At 58.3% G+C, this 24,952-nt stretch overlaps 12 protein-coding genes across 12 annotated transcripts in view; 6 read left to right on the top strand and 6 right to left on the bottom strand.

Moving 5' to 3' along the window:
• Positions 1 to 421, bottom strand: part of P884DRAFT_249716 (uncharacterized protein) — a gene marked incomplete at its 3' end in the record, with an annotated part of 1,220 nt that extends 799 nt beyond the window's left edge. The window contains exon 1 of the mRNA XM_069440610.1: positions 57 to 421. Coding sequence (XP_069294765.1) covers positions 57 to 415 — 359 coding nt within the window. The 5' untranslated portion in view covers positions 416 to 421. The remainder of the gene's footprint in view (positions 1 to 56) is intronic.
• Positions 422 to 1,217: 796 nt separating this feature from the next.
• Positions 1,218 to 2,156, top strand: P884DRAFT_69738 (uncharacterized protein). The gene has a single exon (XM_069446029.1). It carries the CDS (start codon positions 1,514 to 1,516, stop codon positions 2,117 to 2,119), a length of 606 nt encoding a protein of 201 aa, XP_069294764.1. The 5' UTR covers positions 1,218 to 1,513; the 3' UTR covers positions 2,120 to 2,156.
• A 38-nt stretch (positions 2,157 to 2,194) lies between these two features.
• On the bottom strand, positions 2,195 to 6,025 carry P884DRAFT_208508 (sterol-sensing domain of SREBP cleavage-activation-domain-containing protein; the record flags this gene model as incomplete). Its single annotated transcript, XM_069438879.1, has 1 exon — positions 2,195 to 6,025. One exon carries the CDS (start codon positions 6,023 to 6,025, stop codon positions 2,195 to 2,197), a length of 3,831 nt encoding a protein of 1,276 aa, XP_069294763.1.
• A 498-nt stretch (positions 6,026 to 6,523) lies between these two features.
• Positions 6,524 to 6,941, top strand: P884DRAFT_263629 (uncharacterized protein). Its single transcript, XM_069441775.1, has one exon. It carries the CDS (start codon positions 6,660 to 6,662, stop codon positions 6,834 to 6,836), a length of 177 nt encoding a protein of 58 aa, XP_069294762.1. The 5' UTR covers positions 6,524 to 6,659; the 3' UTR covers positions 6,837 to 6,941.
• Positions 6,937 to 8,345, bottom strand: P884DRAFT_302449 (uncharacterized protein; the record flags this gene model as incomplete). Its single annotated transcript, XM_069444944.1, has 2 exons — positions 6,937 to 8,124; positions 8,277 to 8,345. The coding sequence occupies 2 exons, from the start codon at positions 8,343 to 8,345 to the stop codon at positions 6,937 to 6,939; spliced, it is 1,257 nt and encodes a 418-aa protein (XP_069294761.1).
• Positions 8,346 to 9,199: 854 nt separating this feature from the next.
• On the top strand, positions 9,200 to 11,468 carry P884DRAFT_69707 (amidase signature domain-containing protein). The gene is made up of 4 exons (XM_069446028.1): positions 9,200 to 9,380; positions 9,444 to 9,524; positions 9,587 to 11,357; positions 11,430 to 11,468. The coding sequence occupies exons 1-3, from the start codon at positions 9,337 to 9,339 to the stop codon at positions 11,271 to 11,273; spliced, it is 1,812 nt and encodes a 603-aa protein (XP_069294760.1). The 5' UTR covers positions 9,200 to 9,336; the 3' UTR covers positions 11,274 to 11,357; positions 11,430 to 11,468.
• Positions 11,469 to 12,350: 882 nt separating this feature from the next.
• P884DRAFT_280102 (uncharacterized protein) lies at positions 12,351 to 12,887 on the top strand (the record flags this gene model as incomplete). The annotated part of the gene is made up of 3 exons (XM_069443398.1): positions 12,351 to 12,521; positions 12,563 to 12,666; positions 12,734 to 12,887. The coding sequence occupies 3 exons, from the start codon at positions 12,351 to 12,353 to the stop codon at positions 12,885 to 12,887; spliced, it is 429 nt and encodes a 142-aa protein (XP_069294759.1).
• P884DRAFT_69688 (uncharacterized protein) lies at positions 12,884 to 13,320 on the bottom strand. The gene has a single exon (XM_069446027.1). It carries the CDS (start codon positions 13,271 to 13,273, stop codon positions 13,019 to 13,021), a length of 255 nt encoding a protein of 84 aa, XP_069294758.1. The 5' UTR covers positions 13,274 to 13,320; the 3' UTR covers positions 12,884 to 13,018.
• Positions 13,321 to 13,528: 208 nt separating this feature from the next.
• Positions 13,529 to 16,279, top strand: P884DRAFT_208735 (uncharacterized protein; the record flags this gene model as incomplete). Its single annotated transcript, XM_069438895.1, has 2 exons — positions 13,529 to 15,976; positions 16,034 to 16,279. 2 exons carry the CDS (start codon positions 13,529 to 13,531, stop codon positions 16,277 to 16,279), a joined length of 2,694 nt encoding a protein of 897 aa, XP_069294757.1.
• A 1,732-nt stretch (positions 16,280 to 18,011) lies between these two features.
• P884DRAFT_302446 (uncharacterized protein) lies at positions 18,012 to 20,369 on the top strand (the record flags this gene model as incomplete). Its single annotated transcript, XM_069444943.1, has 4 exons — positions 18,012 to 18,020; positions 18,215 to 18,374; positions 18,436 to 18,547; positions 18,602 to 20,369. The coding sequence occupies 4 exons, from the start codon at positions 18,012 to 18,014 to the stop codon at positions 20,367 to 20,369; spliced, it is 2,049 nt and encodes a 682-aa protein (XP_069294756.1).
• A 740-nt stretch (positions 20,370 to 21,109) lies between these two features.
• On the bottom strand, positions 21,110 to 22,760 carry P884DRAFT_230165 (ubiE/COQ5 methyltransferase family-domain-containing protein). Its single transcript, XM_069439777.1, has 2 exons — positions 22,384 to 22,760; positions 21,110 to 22,271 (listed from the first exon to the last, which is right to left on the bottom strand). The coding sequence occupies exons 1-2, from the start codon at positions 22,698 to 22,700 to the stop codon at positions 21,491 to 21,493; spliced, it is 1,098 nt and encodes a 365-aa protein (XP_069294755.1). The 5' UTR covers positions 22,701 to 22,760; the 3' UTR covers positions 21,110 to 21,490.
• A 572-nt stretch (positions 22,761 to 23,332) lies between these two features.
• Positions 23,333 to 24,930, bottom strand: P884DRAFT_249696 (dehydrogenase-like protein). The gene is made up of 2 exons (XM_069440609.1): positions 24,195 to 24,930; positions 23,333 to 24,135 (listed from the first exon to the last, which is right to left on the bottom strand). The coding sequence occupies exons 1-2, from the start codon at positions 24,834 to 24,836 to the stop codon at positions 23,362 to 23,364; spliced, it is 1,416 nt and encodes a 471-aa protein (XP_069294754.1). The 5' UTR covers positions 24,837 to 24,930; the 3' UTR covers positions 23,333 to 23,361.
• Between the last annotated feature and the right edge of the window lie 22 nt (positions 24,931 to 24,952).

Here is a 24,952-nt window from a genome sequence, read left to right as displayed (position 1 = left end):
CCCCCCCCCCCTTCTCTTTCCCGGGCTGAGTTAGGGGACCCAGGGGACAAACATACGGAGGACAGCAGTAGGTAAACTGTGTCTCGCCCGCCGAGTTGCTCTTCAAGACGGTGCTGTGAACAGCGCCCCAGGCCTCGGGACAGACAAAGGTCGGCCCCAACGCCGTCGACGGGGTCGTGTTAGGGTTCTGCCCCAGCCATGCCGAGTGCTGTGGGACGTAGCAGCTCGATGCCTCCGGGTTGGCTCCAGCGACTACGGCGCGGGGATCGTAGGCGACCATGGTAGTCTCCATGAGCGCCCGATACAGGTATTTCCCGCACCCCGGTGCGGAGGGCCATGGTGTCGGCACCGGGTAGAAGAGGACGGGGGTGCCGGACAGATCCCCCACTGTCGGCTGGGTGGCGGTGGCCGGCATTGTCGTGTTTCTTGACGGACTCGACCTCTAGATCCTCGGACGCCCACCGCCGTGATCACACACAAAATCAATGCGCTCAGGTCGGTCGCCCGTCGGGGTGCGGAGGGGACCAGAATTTTTTTTTTTCTACGCCACCCCCTTCGGCCCCCAAGAAACCACGGGGTAACGATTGAGAGCGCAGGTTGCCCGATGTGATCCTGCTGCTGACGCGCTGTGGGCCACTGGCGGCTACACAACGTGTAGGTTCCTCGAATGGGAGCATTTCCCGTTGCCAGGGCCCTTAAGCGATGTTTCTGACGGATTTGGAGCCCAACCTTGTCCGATGGGCCAATAACTAATTAACCCGCTTAAGCGCCCGGCGGGTGCTCGTCCAGGGAGGTTGTCTCGACAAGGTTGCGGAGATTCAGTGGAATCTCTCATTGTGGTAGGACATTGGACATTTAATTAAATGTCCTCTCCCTCCTACGTCCCAAGTGTAGATGGGATGCCAATAGACAGGCGTCTTGTCCAGTGTTCCCGGATGCTTCTCAAGCCAGTTGGTTGGCGTAATCGACGCTCGATTATAGGCTTCAAAGGGATGCGCTCTTGAGTGCGTTGTGAGGAGGCTATTCTCAACGGCCACTGGGCGACGGTGCCCAACGTCGGGAACTTCAACTTCGTGGTCGGCGGATTCTGCGGACACGCAGCGGGATTCTTTGTGGACTTTGTTGCGCCACGGATATCAGGAATGACAGGAGAGGCCCAGAAGCCTTGTTTTCTTCCTTGATCGGGGGAAGGATTTCATCAAAATATCTGGAGCATTCGAGGGCGGCTGGGAATGTTCTGTATAATTGCTTGAGATCCTGGTGGCTAAGACGGGAACTCTGACGCGCAATGCCGCAGAGACTGAGCTTCTTCGCCCTGACGTCCCCGGTATCCTAGGCTCGCTCTTCTCGGCAACTTATCTACCAGGCCACGCAAATTGTGCACGAACCAATATAAAGGACCAGAAGCCATTTCCATGGTCCCTGTCTTACACGGTAATTGGTACGTGTATATAAGCAGGTGGATGGACACAAACTGTAATATACTCGCTGCCAAGTTGCCAACCGAAACCAAATGCTCCCGAAGCGCCCAATAAACCAAAGAAGAAGAAAAATGCATGTCACAATCCAGCCGCAGCTTTCCATCCCTTCGACCCTTGGCCTATTCAGCAACAATCAGTACACCCCACTGGCGCCAAAGAGGGCTAACAAATCCTCATGCTCAACTCGCCGTCGAGTTGCTGGGCACCGACAAAGCCGCGGGACTAGGCCTACGAGCATTGCTCGCCGTGCCGAAGCAAACAGCGACCAAGTCTGGCCCGAATTTCGATGCAGAACGGGGCTTCGAATCAGAAGCAGGTATAGGAATAGGCGAAGAGCGAGAAGGGGGAGGGGGCATCAAGGCGTAGCGGGGTGTTGTTGGGGGTTTCCGCATCGTGGCGAGACGCGGCCGAGTCGGGACAACAGCAGAATGCAGGCGTGCCTCTTCCTCTTCGTTCTGGGCTATCTAGGCCGCCGAATCCTCGTCAGAGAAGAACGCCTTCCGGTCGAGCACCGGAAACGCCTCGTTGTCCAATGCCGACGGACCCTCACGCCCCGGCAGCACGCGGCGGCGAACCGAGGGTGGGGTGGTCTAGGCGGTCGACGGTGTCGCCACACCCGACGCCGCACCCAGACATGATCAGCGTGGGCTCCCTTCACCCCGGCACGCACTTTCACCTCCATTGCTCGGCCGAGTCCCCAACGCATCAGCCCCCTAGTCCTCTTCCGAATCCGACTCCCCCTCCGGCATAAGAGCCCGATACCGCCGACTGGCAAGATCCTCCTCTAGGCTGCCCTCGCTCTCCGGGTCAACGTACCCCTCCCCACCGACGAGCGACAGGGCGACAGGCAGGAAGACCAGCGCATGGGTGGCCGCAAACGCCACCAGCGCCACCCATACTCGGAAGTAATAAATCTCGAATATCTTGCTCCGCGTGAAGGCAAGCACCGCCACGCCGAGGACCTTTGTGATCGTGATACCCGAAAGCACGCTGCCCCCGACGTTCGCCAGCGCTGTCCACGCGCGGGCGTCGCGGCCGCGGAACCGGTTGCGAGCGCGCTCCATGAAGGTGCGCGAGGGGAACATGAAGGCGCGGGCGACGTGGGCGCAGAATTCGACGGCAATGCCGACGCAGATGATGAGGTTGACGAGCGAGACGGCGTTGAGGCTGACGCCCATGAGCGCCATGGCGCCGAGGATGTCCACGAGGGCCATGGCCACTGTGGCCGTCACGACCGCGGCGGTGAGGACGGATCCGAGCAGGAGAGAAGAGACGACAAAGACGATGGCACCGGCCGAGCCGAGGAGGGCGGCTGTCAGCCGGATGATGGAGGCGTACTGGTCGAAGAAGATGTAGAAGACGGAGTAAGGGAAGACGGAGAGGCCCGTGCTGGAGCTGATGTCGTGCGCAATGCGACGGGCCGAGGCGTACGCCTTGATGAAGTCGTCTTGGCTGCGGAGCGGCGAGTGCATGGTACGGAAGTGGCTGGCGCGGATCGTGTTACGCTCCGAGTCCACGGCAACGGCGGACCCGTACGACGCCTGCCCCGCCAGGGGGCAGTCCTCGTTGGTCGGGGAGGTCAGGAACCTTTCGAGATAGTAAATAAACTCGTCCCCTTCGGGCATGCCAGCCATGGTGATGTTCCATGGCGGGTCGCGCCGCCAGAAGCACGGCTTGCGGCGGTCGACGCAGCAAGCCTCGTTGTCGGGGTTCAGCCACTGGAAGAAATCATCCAGCCACCCGGCGATGGGAGACGCGATGTACGACACGCCCTCCCGCTTGCGTTCCTGCTCGAGGATATTGGTCAGCGAGAGCTGCTGGCAGGTAGTGAAGCGTGAGCAGATCTTCTGCTGCTGCTCCCTCCGCGTCGCGTTGAACTCTCGCGTGACGAAATATACAGGCGGGCCGGAGTCGAAGTAGTCGTAGAGGTCGTTGAAGTACGGGATGAGGTACGAGTCATCGGGGATAGCAACACGCTGATCCAGTCCAAGCTTAACCTCCGGCAGCAGCGCGACCGCAGCAGCAAAGATTCCGAGGAAGGCGGCGATGACGGCCGCCTTGGTCTTCTTGTTCAGCAGCCTCGGTGCGTACGTCTTGCCGATGAACTGCTGCAGCATGCCCTCCGCAGGCACCTCATAGTAGCGGGCGCCGTTGCTCCCGCCGTTCCCGTTCAGGTGTATCCTCGCCGACTTGACCTGCACGCACGGAAAACAATCCGCCCGCGAGTCCTCGACCCTGATCTGGTTGAGTGTGAGGACAGAGACGAACATGGTGACCTGGAGGAGGGCATTGATGAACACCGCTCCAGCAGCGTAGACGGCAAAATTGCGCACGGCGGGCATTCCGACAAATGCGCCTAGCGCAAAGCAGATCGTCTCGGTGATGGCGGAGAACAGGATCGAGGGGCCCATGCGGCCGAGCGCTCGGGAGATTCGAACCTCGACCACGTCATCAGGATGACTGATGTTGATCCGCTCAAACTCGTGGACGATGAGGAAGATGTTGTCGACGCCAACGGCCAGAACAATGAAGGGAATGACGTCGACAATAATGAGGGTAGCCTTGAGTCCTGCCCAGGAAAAGAGTCCAATGGACGCCGTGATGGACATGAGAACGATGACGATGCCCACCACGCCGAGCGTAAACTTGGACTCCACGAGCGAGATGGCCGGGTTGCGCAGCAGATCGCGGAATGACAGCGTTGTGGAACCAAGGGCGATGGATGCATAGAGGAACATGATGATATAGCTGATGACGATGATCTTGGCATCCGTGTTGGTCGACTTGTTGAGCTCCTCCTCCAGGCTGATCTCGGTAGAGAATGAGAGCCTAAGGTTTCGCTCCTTGGCTTCGTCCTGGAGGGCCAGCAGCCGGTTCTTCATCGCTTCCTCCCAGTCCATCGCGCGGGCTGCCTCGGGTGAACCTTCGGGGTAGTTGTTTAAGACCCAGGTGACCGTCATGGCTGTCGCGTCAGCGGGGTCACCCGACTCGGAGTAGTCTCCGAGAATCATATTCGGCTCCAAAGGCTGGCCGTACTCGGGACGGCACCCAACCGGGGAATCGGCGCACTCCCTCAACCTGGCCTTCCAGCCATGTCGGTCTACTTCCTCAGGGTCGTTGTGGAAGTAAGCCGCGACGGACTGAACGACGCAAGCATCCCCAGCAGGTTTGAGGCAGAGATCCTGGAGCGTGCTGCCGTACTTGCTACCCCTGAGGTTCCGGATGCTCGCTTCCACGTCGATCCACCAAAGGAGCGTGTCGTAGCTCAAGACCGGGCCCGGTGCCGAGGCGTTGAGGTCGTTAACCAGGAAGATCTTCTCCGTGCGGTAAAATGGCCCGAAGTTCTCGTCGAAGAAGGCCTTCTCTTGCGCCGCCTCGGACGTCGGGCTCACCCACAGGCGGGCCGGGTCCTTCTCGATCTCAAAGTGGAACCAGCCGAAGCTGAGCAACAGCACCACCAGCGTGCTAGTAGCGATAGTCAAGGCGGGGAACCGCGCAGCCATGTGTCCCAACCGCGAGAAGGCGGCATCGCACCAGGTGTTGACGATGTATGCGTTCTGAGGGCGATCGAACATGGCACCGTTTTGGGTGAGGTATCCCTCGTCCTCATCGTCGCTCGGTGTCGCGTCCGTGAGCAGCCGTAAGCGCTCGCTCCTCCGCTTCGCGTGTCTGGTCCATACAAAGCGTCCGACCACGGCAGCGAGGAACACGAAGAGCGCGACGCCGTATGTGAGGATAGACGCGAACGACAGGCATGGCAGCGCACCCACATGACACGAGCCCTCTTCTTCGACCGCCGGCAGCTCGGGGCAGACTTGGGGACAGTCGATGCAGGCGCACCGGAAGCTGGGGTCCTCGTCGTTGCACTTCTTGGGCCTCATCTTGAGCGGACCCATGTTCTCCTCGGGATAGCTCGTCGGGAAGTTGATCTGGAAGGGCGAACCGCCGAACCGCTCCTGGCCGAGAAACTTGAGCAATTGGGTGTAGTTCTTGGCGCCGCCTCCGATCAGATCCATGGCCCTCGAGTTGGTCGGCCCAAACTTGACGTCCTTGCAGCTGTTATAGAAGCCTAATCCGTACTCCTCCGATATCAGCTGGTCCAGCTCCCTCACCAGCGTCTTCCCGTTCTTCTCCATCGTCTTGGTCACGTTGATGAAGAGGGACTGATCGGGCGAGCAGGTGAATGTGCAGAACATGTTGTAGAAGTTGTCTTTGCACGCGGGACACGTGGAGATTATCTGATTCGCCGTCTGTAGATTCGACTTGAGCGCGTCGACCTGCTCCGCGTTGCAGCAAACGGGGCCCTGGGCCCATTTCGGACCGCAGAGCTCAACCAGCTGCCCACGCAGTTTGGCGTCTGGCTCCTCGGCGAGCCCATTGTCGACGCAGGGCAGCTGGCTGCCGAAAAAACTCTTTGAGCCGCAATGCCCTCGAATCGCGCAGCGTCCGGCTTCGTGTTTCGGAGTATAGACGTCGGCGGCGACGGAACCGAGTGTCGTCAGCAGGAGCCCGCCCGATGCGACGAGTCCGGGAAGCTTCGTCATGGTCGTCGAGATTAGCCGCTCAGCGGCACGACCGAGCGGGAAATCTCAAACTAGTAACTAAATGCCGAATCAATGTCCCTTCGTGTCGATTGTAGATGCAGATGCGAATATCGTGACAATCGAGGTTTTGCGGTGTGGGTGATGAGGTTTGTTGGGAAGCTGCTGAAGCTGTTACCCCAAACCTGGAAAGGCCCAACCCGACGACCACCCCCGGAACCGGCCGCCTGCCTGCTGCGCTGTCATGCTGTCATGCGTCATGCGGGTCGCGGACGGACGCGCAGATCGGCGTTGATTGGTGGGTCTGTCTGGGGTGTTGGTCCCTGTTCCTGGGTTGCCGTTCGGTGGCTGGAGTTAGAGCTAACTAACACGTTAGGCCCTGTCAGGGGACCAGGCGGCCTCTGTTTCGGCCTTGGGTTAGTGTAGTTATGGCCCAGGAAGGAAAAAGCAGCACAAAGGAACATGGACAGCGGAGCTAACACAGACGGATAACTAATGAGACCAGAAACGTGCTTTTCACGGATTCCACTACGGAGTACTCCGTGCGTCCTATCGAGAACTCCGTACCTACACCACTAATACCGAGGTAAGTGTCTGAAACTTCCGAGACCGTTCCGCAAACAGCACGCTGAATCTTATGTTTCAAGCTTGGTCTGGTTCTTCCTGTCATCTCACCTCAACCCAAGGTTGCCAGGCAGATCTCATCCAAACAAATACATGGGTATCTCTCAGCGTGTTCTCCAAAATTGTACCATCACTGTACCAACAACCCCATAACGCAGACCACCATAAGTCAGCCGAAACAAGACCCTAGCCCTAGCCGAATTGGTTCCATCCATAAACCGTGAGTACAGCCGGCTCGGCCACTTCCGCGGTATGCTGGTACGCACAAGGCGTGCGTCAGCCCGCGCCCCTCAGGCCCTTCCCGTCACATAAAAGCCGCCCGTCAACGTCTCCACACGCCATCCATCGTTTTTAAGGTATGCCCCGACCGCCTGCCGCAGCCGCGACACCCCTCCGGCGCTGTGCTTCCCCACGCCGGTAACGACAGTGAAGCCCTCCCGTTTCGCCAGCGCCTTGCGGTCCTCTCCGAGGCTGTTCCACCAGGCCCAAACCCGCTGCTTGGTGATGCGCACTCCGTCCATAACGAAGACCCCGTGGAGATCAAGGACGGTGGCGGTGCTCTGTTGGTCGACGTGTGCCTCGGCCGCCCTCGAGAGATGAGCCCTCAGCAAGTTCCTCTCCTCTCTAGCACGGTCGGTGTAGACAACGGCGCCTTGTCGGCCGAGGGGGCCCATTCGGCGGAGGGCGGCGGCGGAGCGTAGGCTGGAGGCACCAAAATCGGTGTTTGTCGGCGGGGGCAATATTGGTGGCTGGAGTGGTCGGGCTGATGGTGCTGGAAGGGCAGCAAGCGGCTGCGCTGCGGGAGCCCGCCCTGCACGTGTGCCCCTCGAGTTCGTCGACGCGACGAAGTCCTTGGCGCCCTCCAGTTCGCTATCGTCCACGGTAGACGACACGACGTTGTACTTTACCGCCACGAGCTTCTTCTTGTTCTTCGCACTGCCTTTGTGCGCACGGCCAGCTCCACTGTTGGAGGGTTTCCCATCGTCATCCGGGGCAAAGAATCCATCAATACCCTTGGGAAGGAGGCCTTCCTCCTCGAGATACTGGAAATTGAGAAGCTCGTCAAACGCGCGTTCAAGGTTGCCGTCATACCGCTTGAGCACCAGCTTGAGCTTGTAGTCCTTCCACCTGTCCTGGAAGACCAGCTTCAGTTCCTGCATCTTTTCATCTTCGCTTAGATCGGTCTGCTCGGTGAGTCTCTGATTCTCGGAACGATCAGAGAAATCCGAGATGGTAGTGGCATACTCGGCCGATGAGTCGACCCCATTGCCGCTGGTGGTCGTCTCATCAAGCAACAACCCTTCAATTTCGGCCACGCTACTCAGGCCCGAGGGGTCAAACCCACTAGCTGCTTCAGCGCGTGCCGGTTCGGCTAGCTGACTCAGAACATCTTTAATCTCATCGTAGTCTTTCACAAGGTCCCGTTCGTTGGAGATTGAGAGGATAAGAGACTCATCCAGGACTGATCCATACTCCGCCTGCAAATGACAGTCAGTTCGAGCCTGTTCTGAAAGGCGGAGCGGCCCTGGTGGAAGGGGTTGCTAGCAACAGACGGCGCTCTAGAACACTCGCAAGCACTGAACAAACCCTCCTCCAGGTCGAAGGCACAATCCTTAAGGATAAGACGCACAAGAAGCCTCTTCCGATTTTGGTCAGCAACGTCTCCGTCTGCGCCGTCCGGCGGGCGAGGTTCATTCATCCCCGGTCAATTTTTGCTTCTCTTAGAAAAAGCACAATCACAGACGTTGTATGAAACAAACTATGCGCGATAAGGTTGTTGGTGTGAAGCGACATGGCGATGTTTCAAGCGAGCGTCGGTTCTGATCGGTTCGAGGTGGAGAGTGCCCGACTCGTTTTGGGCCGGTTGCCGTTGGCGCCTGGGCCATTCTGGCGGAGTCAGATGCAACAACCCGAGCCCGCGAACCCCCCACAACGGAAGCGACTTGCACCTAGCCAATCTGCCAGTGTCCCTCCGGAGTAGCTCCGTACCATTTAACTATCGACTCGATAAGGCTGGCGGATGCGGCATCCCACCGGAAACTGGCAGATATCCGGGCCAACTAAAATGGCTTGTCCAGCGACCTGTCATTTCCTCTTCCTTTCTTTTCTTATCTCTTCTTCCCTCTTTCTTTTCTTTTTTTCTCTTTTCTCTTTTTGCCCACTTGCTGCATTCAAAAAGGCGCATGAGGATGGAGTACGGATTACATCAGTATTGGCCGAACAAGGCACGTTGAGAGCAGTTCCTCGAAGATGCATTCTAATACAAATGTAGCTCAAGCTCAAACATTTAAGCAATTGATCGTTCCTCTCGCTCTTCGTCGGGTCTTTGGAAGTGAAAAGACATGATCGACGAACAACCGCCCAATCAATCAAGAGGGATGTGAATCGCTCGTTCCAGGCAATGGACAACGCCATTCGGATGCTCCGGGTGATATGACAAGGGTTGACGGGAATGTTGCCCACTTGGTTCTCTGGCGCGTTCCCGGTTCCTCGGCCACCTAGCCGGATAACGGGACTTGTCAGTCATCTCAGCCCGATATCCGTCGTCGCAAACCAGCTCTTTTGAGCTTTCGTATCTCTATCGCCCAGGGTTTTCCTATTTGTTCCCGACCGCCGTCTTGCGCCCCGAGGATCGACGTCGACAGCCACTCGACCTCGCTTCAATCACTGAAAATACGAGAGCGCTCGAGATGCATCGTCGGAAATTCCTCAACGGCCCTGAGCCCCTCAAAGGGTGCGTTCCGGCAACCGCTTTCCTTCAGTATCTGTTCATATAGCCAAGCTAACTTCGCAGCAGCCCGGATGTGCCATACAGAAATGAGAAGAAGAAAAAGAATCCTGCCCTTAGGGGCGCTGTCCTTGTTGCAGCGGCATATCTGTAGGAGTGCCCGCATTGGACCTCGAGCGTGTTCAAGGTAGCTTGTGACTAACAGAGCCCAGCATGGAGTGGTTCCGTTTCATCCGGGAGATAGTCTGGCACAATAGCGGGTTTGATTCGTTGAGAAAGATCATACCTTTCATTGAGGACTACGAGCCGTGGTTTGAGCCCCAAATCGTTCCGCTGCCAGCGGCGGCGGAGGAGAGCAGCAACACTGATGGGAACTCATCGGCGAATGGGGCGGAAGAGGATCAAGAACCAGCTCCCTCGGTCGTTTACCCAAAAGCCCGGTACTACTCGGTGGCAGACTATCGTGAGCTCTATCTCTCGGGGACCCTGACGCCAACCGACGTGGCTGAGGCATTGCTGCCCCTGATTCGGCGAGACGTTGCCAACCCCACGGAGCACTCGAAAGCTTTCTTGGAGACCCGGGCCGAGAAGGTCTTCGCGGCAGCGAAGGCATCTACCCAACGTTACAAAGAAGGCCGCTCACTTGGGCCGTTGGACGGCGTCCCGACTGCGGTCAAGGATGAGTATGACGTTGAGGGCTACCGCACCTGCCTCGGTTCGCGCAACACCTACTTTTCTCCCGAAGACCGCGGCACCTCCTGGTGCGTGCAAAAGCTCGAAGCTGCAGGTGCCCTCAACCTCGGCAAGCTCTCGATGCACGAGTTCGGGCTCGACACTACCGGCAACAACCCGATCTATGGCACCCCCCGCAACCCGCACAATCCAACCTACTATACCGGTGGCTCCTCTTCGGGCACCGCCTATGCCGTCAGCGCGGGGCTCATCCCTATCGGCCTCGGCAGCGATGGCGGAGGCAGCATCCGCATCCCATCCAGCCTCTGTGGCGTCTTCGGCCTCAAACCCACCCACGGCCGCTTGTCCTTCCGCCCGGGTGCGAACCACTGCATAAGCTGTGCCTGCCTCGGGCCTATCGCGTCCGACATGTCCTCCCTCGCGGCGCTGTTCTCTGTCATCTCAGTCCCAGACCCGTCCTCCCCCTTCCCCCCACTCCCCACCCCCTTATCTCTCCGGCTCCCAAGGCCGGACGACCCCAAAATCCTCGGCATCCCCTCCGCCTGGACCGCCCGCGCCACGCCGGCTATCCAAGCCCTATGCAACAGCCTGGTCCGGAAGCTGGTCACCTCGCACGGCTACACCACGATCCCCATCGAGATCCCCTTCCTCCGCGAGGGCCAGCTTGCGCACGCCATGACGGTGCTCACCGACGCAGCGACCCTGCTGCCACCCGATAAGACGAGGAACCTCACCCCGGCCAACCGCATCCTGCTGGCGCTGGGGCGTGTCACCCCGGCGACCGACTACACTCTGGCGCAGAAGCTGCGCCGCCTGCTGATGCAGCACCTCGCGTGGCTGTGGCAGGAGTACCCGGGCATGCTCATCATCACGCCGACGACGGCGTGCGAGGGCCTGCCGATCCTGGACGCCGCGGCCGAAATGCGCTGGGGCGTCAACGAAGGCGACCGCACCATGGAGAGCATGGAATACGTCTGGCTGGCCAATTTCTGCGGGCTCCCCAGCCTGAGCGTGCCCGCTGGCTTCGTGCCCGGCAGGAAGGGGACGGCGGATGTGCCGGTTGGGTTGATGGCTACCGGGGAGTGGTGTGCCGAGGAGCAGCTGCTGAGGTTCGGGAGGTTGCTGGAGGAGGTTGGGGCTGATAGGAGGAGGAGGCCCAAGGTATGGGTCGATGTTGTTGCAGAGAGTAAGAAGAGGAGGACGTAAGGGGTGGCTCTCCAAGGGGTCGACGCCGTCGGGGAGGTATATGTGGGGCGAAAAATGAACCTACTCCCTGCCCTTCTGAAACTGGTACGTTTGAGTGTCCCGTCGGGCTGGTACCCAGCGACTGATGTGGCTCGTACATACACTGGCGGTATCAAGCACGAGAGTGACGGCGGCTTCGACTAGCTTCCTGTGAGATATTCACCAGGAAGGCGACGTAAAACCTTGGCTCTTCCGTTACACATTGCCCCGCTTGCCTTAACCAGAACCAAAGACCGAACGATCCCCTAACCAAGGCCTGCCGTGCCTTTCATTGCAACCTCACCGGCTATAGAAGGGGCACTCACTGAATGCCCCGCAGCTTTGATTGGTTGCTGAGATGTGTAAGCCATGCAAATAGAACATTAATAGCACGAGCGCGTATGCAGCCAGTCCAGACTTGGGACGATGCCTCGAAGCGAGAGGAGCCGCATCGGGTAACACTGCGAATGTAATTCGTAATCTTCGTGCTGAAAAGGCATCTCTGGGTTTGACATACCGATTGAATATATATCCATGATCATACACTACGCTACCGGTTCCCAAAATAAATGGGTGGGCCGGCCCCAACGGCTAAGCGGGAAGTTCGCTCTGGTAATCAGCAAGTTTCTCAACGGCGGAACTCGCGGACATAGGTCCGTTCATGATGGACTCCAGCACTGTTGACTACCTGAGTCGTGTTTGGCATCGAAAACGAATCAAGAGATAAATCGTGACAGCATACATTAATATGGCGAGATGTGAAACCCCAATTCCATGAGCGGTTGGAATCGTAGAGCGGACAAAATGAGGCTAAGGTATGGAATACATACATACCACGGACGAATCCCCGCAGGCTGTAGGCTGTTTCGGTTGCTGTTGAAAGGCAGCCGAAGCTGGTAGCAAAAGGGAGAAAATTTTCTCGGGCAGGATAAAAAAAAACGCACGAAATGCCAGTAATTTAGGCAAGAAAGATCTTACTGTTATGTGAATCTCGCCTTTGACTTCTTCCTTCCTTTCCTTTATTTTGGCATTCTTAGTGGGGTGGGCGCGCTTTCTATAATGTTCCTCACTTGCACCAAATTAGGAGAGAAACATTCGGCAGAGCAGGCACGACGGGAGTTCAGACGGTGGAGCCTAGCCGCCAAATTGAGCATCCTGATCCCTGCACACGTGATGGAGGCCCTGTGGCGGCTTCGCGAATGCACCCAGGAGTGCCAGGGGCCCAGGGGGGTGCACGCCTGATCTCGACCACTCGACCTCCGACAGGGCAGCCCCCCCAAGCGGGACTGATTTTGGAGAAGACGCCATCCTGGCAATCTGTGCCTGTGTCTCCGTCCAAGGCAGTGCTCAAGAACTACTTTAAACCTACGCCTTTGTCAGCACCTTCTATCCCGCATCACTGCACCCCGGAGTCTAGCACAGCGGCAGCACTGGCGGCACAGCATCACCGACCATAGCTACCTTATCGCGCGGATCGGAGGTAGTTCATCAACCGTGAGGAGCTGTCGCAGCCCTCCCCCCGACGCCGTCGACCCAATAACCCCAAACGCACCCGCGAACTCCATCTGTCACTCGTCCTCCTTCATGGCCAGCTAGGTCGATCCTGCGCCAGTTCCTCTGCTGCTGCCTTCTCTCGCCTTGCGCATCGTCGGTCCCCTCGGCCCCCCCCCCTCCACCGTGACTGGCACATTCACCGCCGAGCCCCCCGGCACCGTTAGGGCACGCATCTATCTCATTCGCCGCCAGCGCGATAGAGCACTGGATTTTCCATCTCCTACCGTGTTCTTCTTTCCTGCCGATGATAATAAACACACGAATCTGCTTCGGTTTTCTACCTCCTGCCGTCGAAGCACCCCAGGGCGCTCATCCTCGGTTGTAGCCTCTCCGAGGCACCAAGAACGCGATTCCCGATGATGGTGCGTCCTGATTCCTCTTGATATTGCCTTGCCTTGCTGTTGTTGCTGGGATGATACGTTCGGCATTAGGTCCCGTTGCACTTGCGCTTCGATATGGAGCCCACGACTGCGGAACAGCGGCTCGTTCTACATGGATCAGATTTATGGGTCCCGGTGGACCAGGAGCTGTTGTGCGACGGTTGACTAACCTCTTCTCTCTCTCTTCCCCAGACCTCAACTCGACTCGGAGATGTGGGCGACAGTTTTGCGAGCCGACGCGGTCACGCCAGCCAACTCTCGATATCCGACTCTAGCCACCACGTCACCGAGACGATAGGGACAATGTACGGCGACGATGAGGACTCGGGTGCCGAGGACAACCGGCCGCTCAGTTTCATAGCGGCCAAGCACGGCGGTGAGCACTTGGACAAGGCTCTGGAGCCGGACCAGCCGGTTGGCGACCGGTTGCGGCTGATGCGCACCACATCTGACCAGACGAGCGCTACCACTCATCTTTCCCCCACGGATGCCAACCGTCTCAATGGCGGCGGTCTCGGCAAGGCGCAGACACTTCCCGCTCCGTTGTCTACCGACCGGGGCAGCTCGAGCGACCGCCCCAAGTCTCCTCTACCGCAGTTGTCGCCAAATCCGTCTTTGCGGGACGTTCAGAATGCCGAGGCTTCGCAGTATCCGCTGAACGGCATGGACAATGCCGACGACATTGCGCAGGAACTTAGCAATCTGCAGGCGCTACGCCGCATGTCGATGGATGTCGGAAACACTACGGACCCTGACCTTCTTCAGTTTTCTGGCGTGTCGTTGGTGGAAATGCCCTCGATAGCACCGAAAGGCGATGACGACGAGGCGGATCCGTCCCGGTTGCTCTGGGTTCCGGCGAGGGTCCACCCCGAGCTCGAACCGACGGCTTTCAAAAACTTCCTTGAGAAGCGAGTGCAGACGTTGAAGCGGAGGTCGGGCGAGTCGCTCCTGTCTGCCGACGGGTTGCAGGGAAATAACTCGGGCAGCTTGAGACGGAAGAAGTCCATGCTCTCTCGACAGGTGAACACGAATAGCGACAGCGGAGAAGGGAGCAATGACGGAACGGAAGCGCTTGGCCGTCAACGGTCCTTACATGAGCACGCTGCCGAGCTCAGCCTGTCCGAGCTAGTCAGCGACCCCACCAAGGTCGTGCAGAAGTTGGCGCAAGATACGAGGCAGGAAAACGGCGAGACCGACAGCCCGATTCTGCCCATGGCTCCCGGCATGGGTCTCCGGCGGTCCACCAAAACAACTTACAGAAAAGGGGGGAGTCAGCGCTACGGCGATCGCGCGCCATTTTCGAAACGTCTCGCGGCGAGGCAGTCCGGGAATGAGACCAAGGAGGAACCACCCCCGGTCCCGGCACTTGATCCGTCCATAGGAAAGCCCCTTACGAGAGTCCAGTCCGAGCCCATCACTGAGAATTACTCGCGCCCGACCCGGACCGTGCGCAGGCAGCAAAACTTTTCGAGGGAAGCCCCTGCGTCTATTTCATCACCTACAGCGGTAGCGGATGAGCCGGCCATTGGTGAGGATGCGAGCCCCGCTGCAACCACCTCACCACCAAAAAGCCAGGCGCTTCCTGTCCGCTCCTCTTCGACGTCGGCAGTGCATTCGCCCGCTGTTCCTGTGCCGCAAATTATCGAAACGCCGCCCGCAGACGAGAGTTCGCAGCCAACGCAGCCGTCTCCGGAGAAGTTTTCTTCTCCACAGAAAGCCTCGTTGCAGAGCCATCCTGAACAGTCTCCTGTGGACCCCCCGACGCGCTCGACCAAACGTCCTGCCCTTACCAAGTCCTCTGTATCGGTATCTGCTGCAAGGTCGAACAGCGTAAAAGAGCAGGGCTTGTCTACCCAGGACCCCTTGGCTGAGATCAACCAGCCCCAAGCATTGCCTGGAAGCAGCAACACCACCACGAGCAGTTTGACCTTCATCCCCACGTTCGACAGTATCGAGAAGAAGTTTGACAAGAAGAGTAAGGAAAAGGACGACAACGAAAGCATCACTTCTCACAAGTCTACTTCGAGTTGGAAGTGGTTCAAGAGCGAGGACAAGGAGAAGAAAAGGCGGGAGAAGGAGAAGGAGAAAGAGCGCGAGCGTGAGCGGGAAAGGGAACGGGAGGAGCAAGCTCGAAAGGCAAAAGCCAGGTCTGGCGACAAGACCCATGATCACGCTCGAATGGATGTTCTTCAGAGTTCAATCGACAACGTTGCCAAGGGCCGCGAGAGTCTCCGCTTGGACCGGGATAGTCTCGAAGGTATACCACAGGAGGAACGGAAGAAAGAGACAAACCGGAAGGCGAGCGAGGGTAAGAAAGAGAAGGAAGGCTTTTTCGGTGGCTTGTTTGGAGTTTCGAAGAAGAATCGTGACAAGGAGTCGGGTCACAAGAAGAAAGAGCACCGTCCGTTGACACCTGACCCGCCGCCGCGACCGCTTCGACCAGATATCGACTACCCCTGGACACGGTTCCCTATCATTGAGGAGAGGGCGATCTATCGGATGGCTCACATCAAGCTCGCCAACCCGCGCAGGCCATTGCACAGCCAGGTGCTCCTCAGCAACTTCATGTACTCGTATCTTGCAAAGGTTCAGGCCATGCACCCGCAGCTTCAAATTCCCACTTCGCCGCAACAAAAGAGGCAGGAGGAGGAAAGGAAACGTCGCGAAGCCGAGGAGGCGCGGTTGCGGATGGAGCAGCAAATGGCGCAGCAGGCTGTCCAGGATGGGACCTTCGACTTTGAGTACCATCGAGTAAGTTCCTCGTTGCGAGACCCTTCCAACCCCAACATCGACTGACCGTGTTCCTAGTCTGGCAGCAACTACGGCGACGCTCCAGTCCAGCATGATTACGTAGATGATGCACAAATCTACGATTACGATCATGGCGACCATCCGCGAAATGGCGGGGATTGGGATGCCGATGCACAGGCGCAAGGACATGGCCAGGGCCATGTGCGTCAGGCCAGCGGCAGCGGCCAGCAGGACAGCTACTACTATGCACAGGGCAGCAACATACGACCGGATAACGATGACGAGAACGGCGATATGTGGTAGAACCACCATCGTCGCGTGCGAGTCGACGAGGACGCTCAATCGTCTGAGGTGGGTGAGGATGCCAAACTGAGCAGAGCACCCAAGCAAAAGCGAGGTACCACTCCGGCGGACAATGGCAAGAACCGAGGAACGACAGGGCGCCGGCGGTCGCTGTACAAGCGCATGCGTATCTGGGCTAGCATACTGGGACCGCAACCTCTGCCATCGCCGGTGTCGTCGGCATCGCCCTTATAGGTACCGCAGCCACCAGAGTTACTGCCACCATCGGCATGCGGACTCTACGTCTCGTGTTTCTCGGTTGGTGTTGAGAGCAGCCGTGCAGCGAAAGGCAGGTCGCCTCCCATCCGAAAGTCGCCAACGCCCTGATTCTTTGAGTTAGTTCTTTTTTTTTTCTCCCGCCTTGGGAAGAGAACTCCTTGGGGCATAGCACAACAACAGAAGTACAGCAAGTGCGGCACGACGTACGATCGAGCTATGCACTGACACAGCGAGCATTTGTCCATGTATCTCTCGATTGGGTTGGATTGAGCGGACTTGAGACGCATGAATTTCTCTACTTATTCCCCTTTTGCTTTTTTTTTTCGTATCTGTATTGTTCCAAGCATAGCCTGGCATGGATGGGTTGACTTAGCCGGAGGGAATGGGTTTCAAAGGAAGGGAGGCAATGAGTCGGGCCTTTTTGCTGGGGTTGGCGAAAGGCTGTTGGACAGTTTGTTTGCCTCAGATAAGCAAGGTGTTGTACTGCCTGGGTATATATGCAAACCTACGTACCCCCCTTACGTACAGGCAAATGAGCGGGTATCGGTATAGACGTTTGCAATTCGACTGGCACGGGGATGTGGTTATTACTGTGTAATTCTCGGTAGTAGAAGGAAACCTTGCCCTTGCCTTGTCACCGAGCGTTGTGCTATAGCATGTACGGAATACAACGATAACTGAACTCGAAAGAAGTCTGGCCCACACGCCCCCGATTTTAGCTTCGTAGCGAGTGACCAAAAAAAAAAAAAAATAAATAAATAAATAAATAAAAAATTATTACCCTTGCGGCTCTCCTGTCTCTTCGATCTCTGCTCGTTGGTTCACTCCCTCGAGCACATCAGGATAAACTATGGAAGTAGTTAGGATTGTATTGTTCTCCATGACCGTTCGCAGGTGTCGGCAGCTCATTGTCACCTTGGCCGAAGAGGTAGGCTCTCTTGAGGCTGTTGAGGCCGTTGAATCACGCCGACGAGGAAACCCAAACCCACTTTGCAAGTCGATTGATTCTCTTGTTTCTGTGGTAGCCTGTTAACTCCCCGCCTGCGTTGTGGGGTCATAAACTCGTGCGCTAAACCGAAACGGGCGAAGCTAATGGGACCTCCCCTTGCCGTGCACTCGCAGCTGCAGCAGCAAGTTGCACTTCAGTTTCTCAGCCATTCACAGATTCGCAGTAGCGCTGGGCAACTTTCGAAAATCTTCATCCTCGGCGAGCATAATCACCACTTTGTCCCTCCCGCCTCGAACATAGTCGCCCTCTGCGCGATCTGTGCCATTTTGCCGTTGCCTCACGAGGGCTTTTTCTTTCCTTTGATACCCGCGTCGGTTGTGCTAGCTACGGGTGACTTGCGAACAACGGTCGCGCCTCGATTCTCGGCGTTCGCCAGTTACCGAGTCTAACTGTTAACAACACTCTCCTTTCCCTTCAACCTCCCAGCCCGCATCGCCTCGACTCGTGCACGAATTGATTGGCGGAATGGCCTCTGTGAGTTCTTTTCCTCTTCAGTCTCTGCCGGCTTCACGGAATGTCCACCCGTCCTCTTCCCGGCTCGGTATCTTTCAGCCTCGTCGATTTTGTCAGACGAATCCATTCAGGTCGAAGCTGCTACCGTGCCTGACAAGCTTCCGACGGACGCAAGGACAAGTTATCGCGGACATTCGATGCTAATGCCTCACCAGCAACCTCGGCAGAACCCCTACAACCAGGGCTACATGCCCAACGGCGCAGCCCCCCCCCATCAGACCGCTCCGGTCCCTGGAGCCACTCCTCTGCTTCCGAACCATGGCCGCATCATTCAGACCGGGCCCATCAGAATTCTCTGCATCGCAGACGTGCGAGGTGCGAACATGCTTGGCGACAGTCCGGACTCTGCGCCGGTTTATTGACACGGGCGACACAGGCAACCTCCGCTCCCTTAACGAACTCGCCCGCTCGGCCCGCGCCGATTACATCATTCACACCGGCGATTTTGGTTTCTACGATGAGACATCCCTTGAGCGCATTGCTGAAAAGTAGGTCGGTATCGAAAGATTTCGTGCGAGGCTTGCTGACTCTCGTCGCAACAGGACCCTGAAGCATGTCGCGCAGTATTCCCCCTTGATTTCGGAAACCACGAAGAAAGCCATCGCACAAGGCGTTCAGGGTTCGGTCAAGTCGCGGTTTCCAGCAAGCGAGCTCCCCCTGTCAGAGCTTCCGCAGCTCCTCAGCGGCGAGCTGAAATTGGACGTACCCGTCTACACAGTATGGGGCGCTTGTGAGGACGTGCGGGTGCTGGAGAAGTTCCGATCAAAGGAGTACAAGGTACCCAATCTCTACATCATCGATGAGGCGCAGTCCATGCTGCTCGAGGTTGGCGGTGTGAAGCTCCGGCTTCTCGGCTTGGGCGGCGCGGTAGTCATGCACAAGCTGTTCGACAATGGCGAAGGCCGGACAACGATTGCCGGTGGCCAGGGAACAATGTGGACAACGTTGTTGCAGATGGGCGAACTCGTCGATACGGCGAACCGCGTCTACGATCCCACCGAAACCCGCATCTTCATCACGCACGCATCCCCGGCTCGCGAGGGCATCTTGAACCAGCTCTCAGTGACCCTCAAGGCGGACTTTTCCATCTCGGCCGGCCTCCACTTTAGGTATGGAAGCTCGTACAACGAGTTTAGTGTCAATCCCACCCTGGACCATTACCGCGGCAAACTGGCGGCGTCCAAGGCGTCGTTCAATGACGTATGGGAGACGGTCAAGGGTGAAGTCGAGCCGGCTATCAGCCAGGTCGAGGCCCAACAAACCTTGCTTAAGAATGCGTTGGCCGTTGTTGAGAAGATGCCCTCGACCGCAGCCGGCGGAAACCCCTTTGGTGGAGCGCCTGCCGGCCAATCGGCCGCGGCTCTCGGTCAGGTCGACGAAAGCGCCTTCAAGAACCTGTGGAACTTCAACCTTGCGGATGCTACCTTTGGCTGGCTTGTCCTGGAGATTCAGGATGGTCGAATCGGTACCGAGATGCGGGCTCAGGGATTCAACTTCTCGCACCGTGGAGCCAAACAACAGCCGAATGTGCAGCCCGCCCCGGGCCCCTCGGGCGCGGGTACGAGCCCAGCCGCCCCCACAGGTCCTTCTGCGCCGCCAGCAGCCACCCCTGCAGCTCAACCGAAGCCCCCGACTCCCGCCCAGCAGCCTAAACCCTCGGCTCCGACACCTGCTCCGGCCCAGAGCAAGCCTGCAACCCCCCAGCCCGCGCCGGCTACTTCCCCGGCCCTCAAGGAACAGAAGGCAGCCCCGGCCGCTGCTAACGGCGCTGCTGCTTCGTCCGAAACAGCACCTGCTCCAGCGTCGAAGACCCCGGCAGACAATATTATTGGGCTCTTCATCATGAACGCTCAGAGTGATGAGCAAGTACGTGACCTGTTCGCTGAGGAGGACAAGGCCAAGATCGTGAAGATCGACCGGTGGGGCGCAAACAACAAGGTGGCGCAGTTCAAGACGACGGAAGACCGAGATGCTGCCATGGAGCGACTCCCGGATGAAGTCAAGAACCGCGCGCCCGGGCAGGAGGATCGCTCGAAGCCGCTCGTCAAGATCTTTTCACCGCCCCCGCGCCAGTTCTCACGCGGCGGTGCTGGTAACTGGGGCAGCAGCCGTGGCGGCAGGGACGGCGGTAACTCGCAAAGTGGCTACCGCAGCGCTGGTGGCGGAGGTGCTAGCGACAGCGAAGGTGCTGGACGCCGCGGTGGGCGTGGTGGCCGAGGCCGCGGTGGTGAGCGCGGACGGGGCAGAGGCCCGCGAGGTGGCGGCGCGAAGGGCGAGGGTGCTGGCTCTGCTCCATCGGCTGACTCTTAGGGGTCTCAGCCTGCAGTCAGAGTACTGCCCAAGGCGGATGAGTGGTACCGACATGGTCGCTCAACGTCCGGATAAATTTTCTCATAGGGTTCCGTCCTGCCGCTGATAAACCCCTCCCAACCCCCTCCCCTCCCTCCCTCGAAGACGACCCGAAATCGAACTCCAGGACGACAAGAAAACTGCTCACATCGACCACCGCAGCCTCACAAGAAGCTTCTTTTCGGTGTGACGATATCCCGACTTGCCTCCTAGCAGGTCAATCTTATTGTTTCACCTTTTTTTTTTATTCGGAGCGGCGGAGCCTAGATGGATGAGGCTCGCTGCTTACTTTATGGCTTCGAAGATAAACGGCGGCGGAGCGGGAGGAGGTTCGGGAGGAAAAAGAAGCGATAGGTCTCTGTGACTCTCTGGTTTTCTTTTCTTGGACCTGCGTCGTTTGGGGGGGAAGGAACCGGTTGATGGAGTTCTAAAGTTGCGTTGGTCGTTGGTTGTCTTGCTCCTTGCCCTCATCCGTTCCGGTACACTCAGCAGCATACTTGCCTACGCTACAATCCCGAGAGCAGAGGAAATAACGGCAGCTTCAGCGAAGTAGCGGTAGCTTCTGCTTCTGCTAGGATGGTATGGTAGTTCGGGTAGTGAATATTTGCATTGCTGGTGCCGGAGGGTTCTGATGTGCCTTTATGCGTTTTTATTTTTTATGACATGCGTTTTCAAATCTCCACGAGTTCAATGATATCACGGCAGGAGCTAAGGTGCCTTGAATTTTATTACAATCGATGCCCTGAATCGGAGAGCCGCCGCACTGTACCAAACGCTGGGCACTTCATTCCTGCCAACAGATGAACATTAACCGCGGTCTTTGCGGTGGGGAATGAGTGGCATGCCAAAGACCTAATCATGATATGGTACACTCAAAAGCATCGTACATGTTACATACATACAAGAACCGCGCCTCTCGTACATCCGTCTCGTCCCTTTTAGGTTCTCAGCCCCGGCCCAACCCTCCTCTCCGCCTCTCCCTGATTTCGAACCGGCTTGGTTTTGTTTATTATTGTTGATACCAAATTATTTATTTATTTTCTTTTAATTGCCGGACCATTGGGGTTGACATAAGTAGGTGATCAATCCCGGGGCTTCATGCCCTTATGGATGGCGGCCACGCCGCCCGTGAGGTCCTCGTAGCCTTCCCCGGCGACGACGAACCCGGCGTCGACGATCATGTCGCGGAACTCGGTCTGGCTCGGGAAGCGCTCGATGCTCTCGACGAGGTACTGGTAGCTGTCGCGGTCGGCGGCGACGAGCTGGCCGATGAGGGGGATGGCGCGAAAGGACCACTCCTTGTACAGGCTGTTGAAGAGCGGGTGCTTGTCGGCCTTGCTGAACTCGAGACAGGCGAAGACGCCGCCGGGCTTGAGCACGCGGCGGGCCTCGCGCAGGGCGGCGGGGATGTTGCTGAAGTTGCGGATGCCGAAGGCGACCGTGTAGAGGTCGACGCTCGAATCCGGGATGGAGCCGGTCGCGGTGGCCGGGTCGAAGAAGGCCTGCTCGGGCTTCTGCGTCTGGCTGTCGTGCGTGGTCGGCTCCGAGGGGGACGGGTACGGGTGCAGCGGCCGGGTTCGGGTGAGGTCCTCGGCGTTGGCCTCGACGAAGGAGAGGGCCGCTTGCTGCGAGGCCGGGAGCTGGGCCGAGCGCTGCTTGCCCACCGTGAGCATGGCCCGGTTGATGTCCGACATGGTCACCCGCACGGACGGGTTGCCGTTGAGCACGTGGGCCGTGTGCAGCATGCGGAAGGCGATGTCGCCGGTGCCGCCGGCGACGTCGAGGATGTGTTGCGGCCCGCGGGGGTCCCCGTCGCTGGTGAGGGGGGAGAAGCCCGGGTTGAGGGAGGCGACAAAATGGTCTCTGCGGCCCATTGTTAGAAATAGGCTAAGGTTTTTTTTTTTTTTTTTTTTTTTTGCTCTTCTTTAAGGAGAATTGAGAGGTGACGGCGATATGGGGAGGAGGGAACACGCACTTCCACACCCGGTGCCAGCCAAAGGACATCAGATCATTCATGCGATCGTATGACTCGGCGACGCTCGTGAACACGCCGGCCACCCGCTCCCTCTTCTCGGCTTCCGTTACCGTCTGGAAGCCAAAGTGTGTTGGCCTGGACGGGTCGGGGATCGCATATTCGGGGGTTGACGAGGACGGGGAGGAACTCGCGGCAAGGGAGGGAACGGCTGTCGAAAAGGGCCGTGTAAAATGTACTTGTTGTTGTTGTTGGGCGGGGTGCGTGACGGCGTTCCGCACGGGGCGGAGCGCCCTTCTGACAGCTGTCCGGGCAGCCATGCTGAGCGAATTGACGGCACCGGCGCAGCTTTGGGATCGGATCTGGAAAGGCAGTTCGCGGGATCAGCTTATTGATGCAACGCGCGCGCTCGACTTCGGATGCGAAAAATCATCGGGTCGGCCCGGGAGGGTTGTGGCTGTTTCCCCTGTTACGTGTGGCTCGTCGACCCAATCGGGCGGTCCTCACAGCAGCCCTGAATGCGGGGTAGCCAAGCTGCCCAGTTGTGTGGGGGGTTCACCGCAAACGGTGCTCATCCCCCATCATCCGGGATTGGCTGTGGTGTTTCACGTACCTTTATTGATGTGCTTCGGCGTCTCGAGCTTGCTTTGGCTCTATCAAAGCACGGGAAACGCTGCGAACGTACTTAATGCCGACGACTCCGAGAAGCGCAGTGATGCTCAACACACAAAGCACGGCGATGACAATGCGGCCCTCGTCCGTCATCCTGTCGTGAGCGGATTGTTTTCCTGAGAATGTTGATGCGGCGGCAAGGTAGTTGTTGACCCGGATTTTGTTTTTACTTGATGATTCGCGTGCAGCCGGTTGTTATTTTTTCGGGAGCGGACCGTTGCACAGAAAGGCAGTCACCAAGGTCTGTGGTTACCACTATCTTCGGAAACTGCTTTCATCAGACGAAATTCGCCAGCTCACTGGCTTGGTTTATTTATCTAAACTCTCCTTTCCGCCCAGAAATTGCCCAAGTTCATACTCGTCAGGGTATCTCTCCAATTGGCTCTTCAGCTCCTCCATCTGCTGCTTCAGGTCCGGCGTCAGCTCTTCGTACACGTCCTCAAACATGGTCCTGAGTGGCGGCTTCTTCTCGCGCTCGGCCTCGGAGAAGGCCTTGAGCACATCCCGCCGGATGCTCTCGCGAGCCTCCTTCTCCTTATTCTCATCCCAGCAGCCCTTGGCCTCCATCCACTTGCGCAGCCTTGCAATCGGGTTGTCTCGCCGCTTCCAGTCCTCCACCTCCACCCTGGCGCGGTACGCAAACGAGTCATCCGACGTGCTGTGGTGGCTGACTCGGTATGTCATCGCCTCGATCAGGACCGGTCGGCCACCGTCCTGCAGCGCCAGCTCGCGCGCCTTCTTCGTCACCTCACGGACCGCCCAAAAGTCGTTGCCGTCCACGCGGATCGTCTCGATGCCGTAGCCGATGCCGCGGCTGGCGATCCCGTCGCCGCGATACTGCTCCAGCGTCGGCGTCGAGATGGCGTACCCGTTGTTGCGGCAGACAAAGATAACCGGGCAGGACCTCGTCGCGGCGATGTTGAGGGCTGCGTGGAAGTCACCCTCACTCGCCGCGCCCTCGCCAAAGTACGCCACTACCACCCGCGGCGGTGTGCTGGGGTCCTGCATCCGCTGGATCTTAAGCGCGTACGCCGCCCCAGAAGCCTGCGGGAGTTGCGTCGCGAGGGGCGAGGAGATGGTGTGCTGCGACGGGTTAGCATGGGCCTGCGGTTGTTTGGGAGGGCAACCCAAGGTGAACTGACAATATTCAACTCCCGGCTCCCGTAATGTACCGGCATGTTCCTGCCCTTTCCCGGGTCCTTGTGGTTCGCAAATAGCTGGTTCATGAAGTCGGCCAGCGCGAAGCCCCGCTGCTTGAACACGCCCTGCTCGCGGTACTGGCAGAACACGACATCGTCCTTGGTCAGCGCCGAGGCAGACCCCACCGATACGGCCTCCTCGCCGGCTGAAACCATGTAGAAGCTCAGCCGGCCCTGGCGCTGCGCCTCGAACATGATCACGTCCATGATGGACACGGTCAGCATGTCGCGATACAGCTTGATCACCTCCTCGTCGCTGAGGTCGGGCTTGAAGTCGGGGTCCACGACGACACCGTGTTGGTCGACTACCCGGTACGTCGGCAGTGCCGGGTAGTCCGCCGGCTGCTCGAAGCGCATCGTGTTGCTGAAGGCCGACTTGACCGCGCCGGGGAACATGACATGCTTCGAGTCAAGCCGCTGCGAGAGGGAGCTAGCATCTCGGCGGTGTTGTAGGCGTTGCTGCTGGTCCGCGAGCGCGCCCAAGGGAGGGGCGAGCAGCGGTGCCGGCCGCACAGAGGGACAGAGCCGAGCGCCTCCAGGACGCAAGAGGGGCCCGTGAGGGCGGGACAACCGGATTCCCTTCATCTTCGGAACGTAGCGAGCCTGAGTTGGACGAGGATGCCGAGGTGTGAGGTGGGAGAGGTCAAGATCTCGTCGCCTTTCCCATCAATTAAGAGGAACTTGGGGAGCATATTGTCGCC

Source organism: Thermothelomyces heterothallicus (assembly GCF_042370625.1).
Source record: "Thermothelomyces heterothallicus CBS 202.75 unplaced genomic scaffold P884_scaffold_26, whole genome shotgun sequence".
In the NCBI taxonomy this organism is placed as follows: Eukaryota; Fungi; Ascomycota; class Sordariomycetes; order Sordariales; family Chaetomiaceae; genus Thermothelomyces; species Thermothelomyces heterothallicus.
Note: the sequence above shows the minus strand (reverse complement) of the source record. Positions and strands in the feature narration are given on the sequence as shown.

Excerpts from the sequence above, each read along its gene's own strand:
- P884DRAFT_69738 (XM_069446029.1), top strand. The coding sequence starts at position 1,514 with ATGCTCCCGAAGCGCCCAATAAACCAAAGAAGAAGAAAAATGCATGTC.
- P884DRAFT_263629 (XM_069441775.1), top strand. The coding sequence starts at position 6,660 with ATGTTTCAAGCTTGGTCTGGTTCTTCCTGTCATCTCACCTCAACCCAA.
- P884DRAFT_69707 (XM_069446028.1), top strand. The coding sequence starts at position 9,337 with ATGCATCGTCGGAAATTCCTCAACGGCCCTGAGCCCCTCAAAGG. Across the intron at positions 9,381-9,443 it reads GGCCCTGAGCCCCTCAAAGG|CCCGGATGTGCCATACAGAA; the intron begins GTGCGTTCCGGC and ends ACTTCGCAGCAG. Across the intron at positions 9,525-9,586 it reads CTTGTTGCAGCGGCATATCT|CATGGAGTGGTTCCGTTTCA; the intron begins GTAGGAGTGCCC and ends AACAGAGCCCAG.
- P884DRAFT_69688 (XM_069446027.1), bottom strand. The coding sequence starts at position 13,273 with ATGCCGAACGTATCATCCCAGCAACAACAGCAAGGCAAGGCAATATCA.
- P884DRAFT_230165 (XM_069439777.1), bottom strand. The coding sequence starts at position 22,700 with ATGGCTGCCCGGACAGCTGTCAGAAGGGCGCTCCGCCCCGTGCGGAAC. Across the intron at positions 22,272-22,383 it reads GGCTGGCACCGGGTGTGGAA|AGACCATTTTGTCGCCTCCC; the intron begins GTGCGTGTTCCC and ends AATGGGCCGCAG.
- P884DRAFT_249696 (XM_069440609.1), bottom strand. The coding sequence starts at position 24,836 with ATGAAGGGAATCCGGTTGTCCCGCCCTCACGGGCCCCTCTTGCGTCCT. Across the intron at positions 24,136-24,194 it reads GGAGCCGGGAGTTGAATATT|CACACCATCTCCTCGCCCCT; the intron begins GTCAGTTCACCT and ends AACCCGTCGCAG.